At 38.9% G+C, this 12,404-nt stretch overlaps 1 protein-coding gene across 1 annotated transcript in view; it reads right to left on the reverse strand.

Moving 5' to 3' along the window:
* The window catches only part of LOC138963903 (uncharacterized), a 14,407-nt gene extending 4,879 nt beyond the window's left edge, over positions 1–9,528 (reverse strand). The window contains exons 1-2 of the mRNA XM_070335755.1: positions 9,096–9,528; positions 476–608 (exon numbers count right to left, since the gene is read on the reverse strand). Of these exons, the coding sequence (XP_070191856.1) occupies positions 476–608; positions 9,096–9,132 (170 nt within the window). The 5' untranslated portion in view covers positions 9,133–9,528. The remainder of the gene's footprint in view (positions 1–475; positions 609–9,095) is intronic.
* Between the last annotated feature and the right edge of the window lie 2,876 nt (positions 9,529–12,404).

A 12,404-nucleotide genomic window follows, 5' to 3' on the forward strand; every position in this document is an offset into this window, starting at 1 on the left:
ACACACATGCACGCACACACACAAACACACACGCACGCACGCACGCACACATGCATTTACTCTTCTTGGCGTGCCATTAGCACAGAAGGGGCTCTTCCGCTTTGACTCTCGGACTGTTTCGGATACCATTAGTTCAGTTGCTCTACTAGAATTGTGCTCTGTATATAATTCATTTTCAAGAACAATGGACTGAATGTTTAGCTGCTTGAGTAATCTCTCCATGGCAACATATTTAGCATGGTATATTTGTATGATGTTTAATTACTTCTTCTTCTTCTTCTGCGTTCGTGGGCTGAAACTCCCTCGTACACTCGTGTTTTTGCACGAGTGGAATTTTTTACGTGTATGACCGTTTTTACCCCGCCATTTAGGCAGCCATACGCCGCTTTCGGAGGAAATTTAATTACAATTTTCCTTGTTTGCTTACTATAAGACTATAGGGGGGTGAGGGTGTGTGTGTTATTAAAATACGAACCGGCAATTTTCATCCAGACGCGAAGGATGTGGCAGAGGGATGACCTTGGCACCAGCTAGCAGAGCGTAATAAGGACAGCCGGTGGCCTGGTTCGGTTTGCACGTGTTGCACAGGCCGAGAAGAGAACTGAGGGCTGCACACACACAAATCAGTAATTGATTAAAGGAATGATAGAATAAACAAACCACATATATGAATAAAATAAATAAATAAATAAATAAATAAATACGTGAATGAACACATAATTTAATAAATAAAAAAAATAACATAGTAATAAAGTTAAATGATGATGTTATCACTTGTTCGCCATGTTGTAATCGTACATGTGTATTGTGATTATTTTAAGAACGTGACCATGAGCATTTTTCTTCTGATCGTTCTGTAGCTTCTTTTTTTTTTAGGTAAACGATTGAATACAGCGATAAGTAAATAAAACACGCTTAAACCAAATTGAAAAAAACCCATAAATGAACAAATAGATAAATAAGAAGATAAAGAAACAAAGCTGAATAAGGCAATGAATAAATGAATGAATAAATAAAGACATTTTAAAAACGAATAAATACATGAAGGAATAAATGAATGCATGGATAAATGAATGAATAAATGAATACAATAAAAAAAAAAATAATAACAAGAGGCGAAGCCTTCAAGGCTCCCGTCAGAAATCGACAAACAGTAACACAAACTCAATCACTCCGTCACACATACACACACACAGTAAGCATAGACAGACGGACACACACACCTTTACAAACAAACACACACACACTCTCTCTCTCTCAGTCTCTCTTTCTTACACACACACACACGCACACACACACACACACACACACACACACACACACACACACACGAGTACACATACACAAACAGTAACAATAACACATGTGCACAAAATGAACACACACACACCGCGCGAGAGGAAGACTACAGGGAGGCATGACGTCATGATGCATTAATTGACGTCAAACACTTTTGACCGAGACGTAATCTTCTTATGCGAGCTTTATCCATAGACTCTGAAATGTTAAAGTTTCTATCTCACACACACACATTGGACAGACAAGAGAGTCACGCTACCCCAAAGTCAAAGGATCTATTAGATTTTTGTTTTTCCGGCATTTCTTTATTGTCCCATCGCTGGGAAATTCGGGTCGCTTCCTCCCAATGGAAAGCTAGCAGCAACCGAGTCGCGCTACCCCCAAATCAAGGGATCGATTAGATTTTTTTTCTCTCATTTCTTTACGAGATTTTCCCATCGCTGGGAAATTCAGATCGCTTCCTCCCAGTGGAAAGCTAGCAGCAACAGAGTATTATTATAGTTTCGGATAGTTTCGAGGTTGACCATGGGCAGCGCCATTTTGTTGTGAAATACGTCATCAGTTTGTGTACACAGAAAGTTGTGACATCCGTCACCCTATGGGAGGTGTGAAGGCAACATTGTTTGTTCATCTGTAGAAAGTTGTGAAATCCGTCACCCTATGGGAGGGGTGAAGGCAAAATTGGTCATCACTGAGTTTGTGTAACACAGGAAGTTGTGAAATACGTCACCCTATGGGAGGGGTGACGGCAAAATTGTTCAACAAAAACATCATAGGTCGAACTGTGCAGGGTCAACCGCAACAAACTCAATCCGAGCCATTCATACTTAGCAGTATTTGAGTGACTTATATACCAACATTTTTATTTCTTATTTTCAGCACAGGTGTAGGAAAAATCATGAACCAAAATGTTATTTATTTTCTAATTTAACATTTTTTTTTTTACAAATGTGACCATAGTCTTTTAAACAAACAGTGACATTAAACATTGTTATGTTAAAAAAAAAGAAAAAAGAAAAAAAGCTTTTGTGCACAAATCAGAAAATACATTGTACATTTTACCTACAGGCCAAACCGTGAGTTTTTGTGGCAAAGCCCGACCGAGGAAATTGCACTGGTTTTATTTTTAGATAAGTGGGAAATTGTCAAGAACAGGTGCTTGCATTTGGATGTGTCCACTGATAGTAGGTTTGGTTGTGATCAATCAGAATGATGTGGGAATAAAAATGTATGACAGTCTGGTATGATGACATGTAATTCACATATGCTGAAATGTAATATTGTACATGATATAATATTATTATGGCTGTTGCCATGACCATGAACCCCAAGAAAGGTTTAATGTTATGTAAAATCAAAATACCAAAATCAAGCACCTATTAATCTGGTCTACGGCGCTCTCGCTTTCTCTCTCTCTCATCTGACTCTTGGCACACAGGTCAAAGTAGAGGTTAACTTGAGTGCACGTGTACCTAGCAGGAGGGGGGTGATTTCTTGAATTAGCTGAGGGCGGTGGTAAACATGGGTCTCAAAGCAGAGGTTGGGCTACTTTTAGACCGTCAACAGACAGTACAGCGTCGTCAATCCCCGCGTGAAGGAAATCGCTCACCTTCCACGTCCAAAACGTAGTGATATTATTGACACGCCAGATTAGCGCGGTAGGGTATTGTGCTAAGCAGGAAAGCGCGCTTTTCTGTATTCTTGTTAACTTCGCAATTTCCGGAAAACATCCACTTTCACTTTGAGACTGTTCTGTTTACATTCGACACTATCAAAACCACTTTGCATTGCAATACTGAAATAATTTTTTCTGTGTTCGAAAGCTACAACCAATCGTTATTATATCCCCTTAGGTACAGTTTTATAACATTATTGGCACATGTAAGCAATAGCAATTAATTAATTAACGCTACGAAAAGGGCAGCCTTTAACCTACCTGTTGTCACTCAGCATTTTTTTTTTTAATTCTCATCCACACTTTCAGCACTCCCCCCACCCGCTCTCCCCATCTCAGATGTAATTTGTAAATGACGTTTTCAGCCTTCAATACACTAATTAACATAGTAAGTCAAGCTTTTCAAACCTGATTAATAATTGGTTTGATGTTTTGCTGATGTTCAGATTATCATGGTTCACAATTTCATATTGTTTTTTCAAAAACGTGCGTGTGTTCCATTTCAAACTAACCTCACTAATGTGAACTCCATTATTACTGTCACATCTGTTTTACAAATTACACCCATAATCCAAACCAACGCGCAAACACACACACACACACACACCACAACTACACACATACATAGCTGCCAACCCTCCCTAGAAAACCGGGAAATTCCCGAGTTTATGTCCAGTCCCGGATTTCTTTGAATAGTGCAAAAGTTTCCCGATTAAAAATGTTTCGAGTATAGTTATATAATGACTGGAGTGTATTTTCAAGCGCCTGTACTCAGCGTAGTTAATCGGAACGGCCGGCGAGAGATATAACAAATATCTCTCGCGGGCGATCTCAAAATCTGGCACTTCTCTACTGCCCAATCATCCCCCCCCCCCCCCCCCCCCCCCGGAAAAGACTCAGGACTACCACCACACATTGGCTAGACAGCTACCCCCCTCCGCCTCACTTGACCGTGTCATCACCCCTCCAGTGCCACGAGCCGCTGGCGATTGCATCAGCAGTCAAAATAGCTACCACCACCCCCCCTCCCTCCTCTTTGCGCTATTCACTTCACCCCCTCTCTTATCTTATCCTGCGCTGACCAATCCTTCAGAGACTTTCCCATGTTGTAAAACAGTTTCCTCTCAGATAAAAACTCGGTCATTGACCCCGGGTAAGAAGGTCAGTGACTGGACAGGCTGTGTTCAGATTACAAGTACCGGTCATTGACCCAGGTCTCAAGGCCAACCAGCTTTTACAATGCATCTGCCTTTGATCTGACCGCCCATCCAGAGCAAACATATTCCCCCTCTGTATTTTTTCTTTGATGTGCCTGCTATGTACCACTGATCCAGTTTCTGGGAAATGTAGAGGTCATTGACTGCAGGGATACTCATTAAGACCGTTTTCTAAAATATGTTAACACCAGCTTTGCTGATCAACTTAGTACAAGTAGTGACAGTACTACTGCTGTCAATTATTTCCCTTCAACTAAGGAAGTAACAAAACAAAAAAACCGATCCAGTATATATATTATGTGATAAAGAAGAAAAGACAGACCTTCAACAATAGGATAAGGGGTGCAACTCTGCAACTCTTCTGAATCAAAAGCAAAAAGATCACCTGTAAACAATTCTAGGATCAGGAAATCTGAACATCTGTTTGTTTCCATTAGGAAATAGAAATGAAATATAATGCTTTTGATTATTTATGACTTAAAGGCAGAGTAAGCCTCCCGTAAACCATCACAGATACGGTCAGGCTTTTACACACAGTACAAACACCCTTTCATTTAAACACTCACCAATTGAGAACATCCCAGGTGCCCTCCGTAAAGAGCGAACAATTTTCAAAGACTTTATTTTTGCGTGGTTTATCTTACCCCTGAGCCATCGTGAACCCGTGTGATCCAGTTTTCCCCCTTTTCACAATGCAGTCGTCATAGTTAGTCATTTGAATGCGACTCGACGTGAGCTTATCTACAATAGCACGTTTTTTATGCACGAAACAACGGCTGTGGTTCACAAGAACTCTAGCGATGGATTTTGACTGTTGAGAGGAACGGCGATTTGCACTGATAAACCGGGCCGTCGTTTGCTACGACCCTTGCGTGACCCTGCTTCCGGGCTTTTCTTTTTTTAAACTTTCACAACTTCGAATTGTTCTGATCTTGTCTTGATGAAAAACGAATTCTTTTATGATTAAAGAATGTTTGTGTAACAAGCTGTCAATTTATTATTTAGATTTTAAAAGTTAGGTCTAGCGCAAAAACGAGGCGCCATTGTTCTTCAGGGCCAAGTCCACGAAAATAAATTCTTGGAAAATGTCTCACGCTCGACAGAAAGCAGCCAGGATGTTCCCGTTCGGTGAGCGTTCAAATGGAAGTATGCTTGTACTGTATTTAGACGCTCGGGGAGCTCTGTGATGGTTTACAGGAGGCTTACTGTGCCTTTAAGCTGTGGTAAATTTGGCTGGTATGCAACTTTTATACTTCTGCTTGATCTAACAGTAATATTAATAACACACACATAAAGAAAAAGAAACAAAACAAGAAAGCAACTTATAAAAAATTTGTAGTCAGCTTTTTATACTTGCACTTGGTTTTACACAACAAAAAACATAATTTAAATTAAATTTGTTTGCTGATTTACTGTTTTGTTTAAAGTGTGTGTTTATAAATTACTTGTAAATTGTGTGGTAGGGGGTACATAAAGGGGGTAACTTTTAGTGAGGTTTAGTGTGTGATTGTGTGACAGGGTGTGAATGTTGTTTTGATTTCTTGTTTCTTTGTGGCGGCTTTTATTTTAAATTCTTTATTAAAACAAGGTTAATTATCATTATATTAAAATATAGCATTTTAGTCATCAAGTTTTGTGTGTGTTTGGGGTAGTTATTCGTAGTGCAAATCCACATGTATGCATAATAAGTATGAATGTACGTCTTTTGTGTATGTGGTTAGCACGCGACGAGCCACTGGGGCGGTTGTAAGAAATCCCGGCCGGTTGGGGGCCGGTTGGGATTTGGGGGGGCCGGTTCAATTTTTGACTTGCCGGCCCCCCTGGCCGGTAGAAAAAAAAGGTAAGGTACACCCCTGTAGTGTGTTGTGACTTTTGGATTGTGAAATAAACTCAAGGAAGTAACTAACATGAACTATGATTTTGGTGCTGTTGTGAACTGTGATAGCAAAAGATATCTTCCCCCACACAATTGGAAGATGTGAGTGTGAAGAAGTATGAAATACTGTAGAAGGAAGCTTGACGTGCATTGGTAAGTCACTACATCTACTCTCTCTCCAGCTCATTCTTCCTTTTTTGTGACAAAATTTCCTGCCAGAAACTGGCAATTATAATCCTCAGAATGCACCAGATTGCACCATTTTGCATCCTTTTTTTTCAAAAAATGTCCGGGGGAGCATGCCCCCGGACCCCCCTAGCATTCTAATGCATACATTTCCATGCTACCCACATTGTCAAAATACCAATAGTTATTCAAAACAAATTTTAACTACTACCTAACTTCATTTCAGACCCACACCCATTATTATACACACATTTCACATTTAAACCATTAGTCGGCCCCCTGTCGATATTTATCGACTAAGTTCCTTGTTGCTTATTGCTGCTAGCTTTCCAGGCTTCAGTAGTTTAAAACTAAGACGGGAAAGACATAAATTAATTTTGTATCACAAAATGGTACACGGGAAATGTTCACAGAACGTAGCTGATTTATTGCCTCCTCTTGTCTCGACTGTAAACCCCTATCATAGACGAAACCCACTTGAACGGGTCGTACCACCACACAGAACTGAACTGTATAACAAGTCATTTGTTCTCAGCACTACCCGAACATGGAATTCTCTACCAGACAATATCAAATCAACAAAATCAATTAGCCAGTTTAAACATTTTCTTGGTCGTTCAGATAGTAAAGTTCCTCCTCAATATTATTATGGTAAGAGAAAAGAAGGAATTATACACTGTAGATTAAGATTAGAAATGAGCGATTTAAATGATGATATGATGAAACGCCATTTAAGTGATAACCCGACTTGTGAGTGCGGATATCGTAATGAAGATGTTGAACATTATTTATTATTTTGTGACAATTACGATGATGTCCGAAGGCTAACAATACACACATTACCGAATGATTATCAAAATGTACAATGTTTATTATTTGGTCTGCCAAACCTACGTCTTACGGAAAACATTGAAATATTCGAAAAGGTACATAGTTTTATAAGGTTAAGTGATAGATTTTGACTACCCAGTGGTCACCATGTTAATGATCCAGTATCTGATTATTGGTAGGTCATGTTGTTTAACGATTTTACTGAAAGTCAAGCTTGAGTGAATTTTGTTTAAGGTTTTTTTCAGTGTATCACATGACTAACCTCAGCTGAATTAGTTTGGACAACACTTTGAATGAAATTATTGCTGCTGCAGAAACATTTAATTGGCAAGTCTGTGACAGTCATCGTCTCTCTAACCCCCTCCCCCGTCCCCTGTATACCCACCTTACCGACTCATATCTCCCCGATAATTCTTTTGTTATATTTTTTCTTCTTTTTTTGTAAAAAAAATGTATCTTGTCTGTTTTACATTTCTAATAAGGGTATGAGCAATTAATTCTCTGACCTTGACATCACGTGAAATAATATTTCCTATCTAGATGTACATATTTATAACCACACTTAATATAAGCTTAGCTTGTTGTGTGGTCACAAATGTCTGTATCGCATCTACATGCCACCCTGTATTTCTTTAATAAAATCTTGTTTAAACCAAGTGACCCGAATTTCCCAGCGATGAGACAATCTAGTATTGTACTGAAAAATTAAAAAATCTAATAGATCCTTTGACTTTGGGGCAGCGCGACTCTGTTGCTGCTAGCTTTCCATTGGGAGGAAGGGACCCGAATTTCCAAGCGATGGGACAAGAAATACATACACAAAAATATATATAATAGATCCTTTGACTTTGGGGTAGCACGACTCTGTTGCTGCTAGCTTTCCACTGGGAGGAAGTGACCCTAATTTTTCAGCGATGGGACAATCTAGTAATGAAAAACAAATCTGAAAAAAATCTAATAGATCCCTTGACTTCTGGGGTAGCGCGACTCTGTAAGTGTCTCAGTCGTTTCTGCAAGTGTATATTTTGTTCTCAAGTGCTAACCATTAAACTCTCGTGTGTCAACGAATCTGATTTTATACGGGGCATCAGTTTTTATTGTCAGTGTCAGTCGTTTGAGTGCATGCACTATCCTGATAACAGATCAACAAAGTGCTTTAGTACACTATGCGTAGACTATTTTAGACAGCAGTCCTCATTGAGTCGCTCTACGATAAAATACAATAAGAACTAAACTAACAGGTATTAGAATTTTAAAAAACCAAGAAAGGTAGGTTGTTAGAACGTTGGTTATTGACAAAACAATACATTCACAGATATTTCGACCCAATGTTTTTTAGAAACAATTTTGGAACGTTGTCAGTCTCTTTGTTTTTGGATTTCTTTTAACAGGTATTAGTATTGAGTGACTGCATTCACGGCTTATATAGAACATGTAGTTTGCTTTTAATTGTTGTTTTTGTTGTTGTTGTTGTTGTTGTTTTTGTTGTTGTTGTGTTGCTGTTATTGTTGTTGATGTTGTTTTTGTTGTTGTTGTTGATGATGATGATGATAATGATGATGCATTATATATGTTGTGTGGCTTTGGAAAAAAATATTTAGTCACTGATGAAAACCATACAATAGTAACCAATTATGTTTAAATCACCTAGCTGTTTACCGCCGTCGCGACAAAAAAGTCAACTAGGCCTACTACTGTCCGTAATTGAATAACCAAGAGACAATCATTTCAGAGGCACCACACTCGCTTTGTGTTTCGTGTTTCTGTCCATGTTGACGACATTAGGCCTACTAGGTGAACTTGCACACATTCGTAAATGCTGTTGACACTCTAGCTATAAAGCAGAAATCAGGGCGCGCGCACGCACACACATACACACGCGCGCACAGAGAGAGAGAGATAGAGAGAGAGAGAGAGAGAGAGAGAGAGAGAGAGAGAGAGAGAGAGAGAGAGAGAGAGAGACACGGATGCATGTAGTACGACAGGCAGACAGACCGACTAAATGACTTACCAATGAGAAGAAAAATCATTTCTCTGGTACTACCCATGATGCAAGCTATGTTGCTTGCGACGTCGATCGAGACACCACGTCCTTGTGTTGAGGTTTTGTCAACGTCGTGTATCTTTCCCCTGCTCTTTTACACTAACTCCACACTTTTCACAGGTGTAAGGAAAAGACTGCTGCGTAGTTGAATCTTGGTATTGTGCGCGTACAACTCTATTGTCACTTACATGCTGCGGCCACGGTAAGGATAAGAGAGACAAAAAGTTGTGTCACCACAAAAGAAGGCGCCTCACACACAAGCCAAAAAGTACTTGAGGTCTACAACCGGCACACAACAGCGTCTGGTTTCAATCAGAGCATGAGTGTCGTCTGCAGTAACTGTTAGTCACCTCCCTTTCTGTCCAGTTATCAGCTGTCTCGTTGCAGTGCTCTGGCTTGCGACCGTTAGAATGTAACGGTTTCCCACACGAGGATGCTGAGAGATAATAGTAATAGTACGCGAAACGACTGACAGTTTCTGCGCTGCGATTCGTCAGCTTCCGATGCGGGACCATTTATGACGACAACGTTTATGATGAACTTTGCTCTTGCCGAAGGTGATGACACGCGGTCTAGTTAGTGTGTATACTATCGACCCACGTAAAAATTGAACTGGGACGGATTTGAAAACTCAGTTATAGTTCGAGTACAAATAATATATTATTAAGGCATTCATTATGCTCATGAATGAGTACAGTGTCCATGTCTACATTATTAAAAAGGCGTTTGGCCGTCCGTCCTTCCATCCGTCAAACCTTTGAACGCTTATACCTCCGGTGTTTATAGTCCGATTTGCCTGGACTTTGGCCACTTTTATGGCATATCTAAATATTTGTTCCATGAAAAATATGAAGCAATTCGATAGTTCATGTTTAAACATTCCCGAATCCAATGGGTTTCGTCTACTAGACTTGCATACACACGCACACACGCACGCACACACACACACACACACACACACACACACACACACACACACACACACACACACACACACACATACACACAGAGGGGAGAGAGATATGCATACAAACATATAGTCAGACAGTCGCCTTCCCGTCAGTATTGAATACAGTTAACTATGTCTGACGCTAAACTGAGTCTGATTTGATTTGATTTGATTGTTGTTGCTTGTTGGGTCCAGCGGACCATATAGGCCAAATCAGGACCCCACTGAGTCTGATGCAGAAGATCAATCATCACATATAGTTCTACAAAAAGTCGCTTCCTATTCCCTGTTTTTGTGTGTGTGAAGTCACCCATGATACTGGTTTTAATGTGATATGAGTAGATTTTTTATTTTAAAAGAGTTTCACTTGTGGTTTTACTGAAACAGGACACATTTGCAGAAAAGCATAGACACATTCATTATTTATTTATGTTTTTAATATCAATTGAGTTTTGCAGGAACTAATCAACGACCGAGAACACTTAATTCATCCCCTTTTTACATTTAGTCAAGTTTTGACTAAATGTTTTAACATAGAGGGGGAATCGAGACGAGGGTCGTGGTGTATGTGTGTGTGTCTGTCTGTGTGTGTGTGTGTGTGTGTAGAGCGATTCAGAGTAAACTACTGGACCGATCTTTATGAAATTTTACATGAGAGTTCCTGGGTATGATATCCCCAGACGTTTTTTTTATGTTTTCGATAAATACTTTTGATGACGTCATATCCGGCTATTTGTAAAAGTTGAGGCGGCACTGTCACACCCTCAATAAAATTGATTGAAATTTGGCCAAGCAATCTTCGACGAAGGCCGGACTTTGGTATTGCATTTCAGCTTGGAGGCTTAAAAATTAATTAATGACTTTGGTCATTAAATATCTGAAAATTGTAATTAAAATTATTTTTTTATAAAACGATCCAAAATTACGTTCATCTTATTCTTTTTCATTTTCTGATTCCAAAAACATATAAATATGTTATATTTGGATTAAAAACAAGCGCGACCATTACCGCACTATTCTGGCTTGTCGATTTCACTGCCTTTGCCACGAGCGGTGGGCTGACAAGTCAAGTCAATATTTATTTTTAAAAAAACCTAGGGTTACATGAACAAAATAAATAAAAATTGCAATAAACACGACAAAAAAGATATTTGTAATAATGAGACACAACACTTCTAATTAACCGAAAATAAATCAAGCTTAATTCATAACAAAATAATTGTAATCATACATTTATTTTTTACAGGAATGTATATGTTTCTGTGTTTGTTTTTGTTTTAATAAAAAAAAACGTGATCAAATAATCAGAACTCTTTCAAAATACTCTTAATAAAATATATTAAATGCAATAACTTTCGTTTCTTTGTTAATTCAAATAAATGTTTAAATTTGACTGCATTCATTTAAATTTCTACGAAAATACAATGGTAACAACCTTTTCCTCACATTTTCAAAACAATGACACTGAAATATACAATGAAATTCATTTCCGAGTTCTCCAGACTGGCATTTAACACATATTCTTTCGTTATGTGGTATATTTAACATTCGGCCTTTCTATATTGGCAATTTATGATTTAATGTTTTTAAACGTAAAAAAGAGAGTGCTAGGTTATTGGGTAAAATTTTCAAATAATTTTCAAATATAAATGTATCTTTAAACAATCTATAATTCAAACAAGTTTCTTTTTCATTTAATTCTGAAAACCACGATTGTATATAATTATTGATCTTTTAGGCATTGCAACGTTTTCAATTTAAACCATTTTTCGGAACATCGTAAACTAAACTACGAGTATGCGGTCTTGGTAAAAAAAATGCAGTGCGTTCAGTTTTATTCTGTGAGTTCGACAGCTTGACTAAATGTAGTAATTTCGCCTTACGCGACTTGTTTTTCTCTCAAAAAAAACAAGCTGTGACAGGGCGACCAGTCACCAATCATAGAGTAAAGTTTTTGTCATTGTCCAGTCTAGTGTTTGTAGTTCATGTTGCCGATCGCTTTATGTTTTGTGTAATGCCATTATCTGTTCAAAGTTAAATTTTGAGATGTACATGTCCAGTCACCGGTAGATCCTAAGCGCGCTTAGCCGTCTGGGTCCATGTTCTGACTATGAACTTAAGCCGCTCTCCTGGGAAGAGACGGGTAGCCGTGGTCAGTTGCGTAACTTTTATGGCCTAACCGGGAGTAGCTTCCCGGAGGATGGAGGGACAGGCACCGGGAGCCAGCAGGTGTTGTTATGTAATATGGCGGCCTGTCTGTCTCTGTATTCCTCGGCTAGCGGCATGTACTAAGCAGTGGTTTTTAAGTAGGTGTTAATTCCTTTGAA

This window comes from Littorina saxatilis, linkage group LG4 (assembly GCF_037325665.1).
Source record: "Littorina saxatilis isolate snail1 linkage group LG4, US_GU_Lsax_2.0, whole genome shotgun sequence".
Classification (NCBI taxonomy): Eukaryota; Metazoa; Mollusca; class Gastropoda; order Littorinimorpha; family Littorinidae; genus Littorina; species Littorina saxatilis.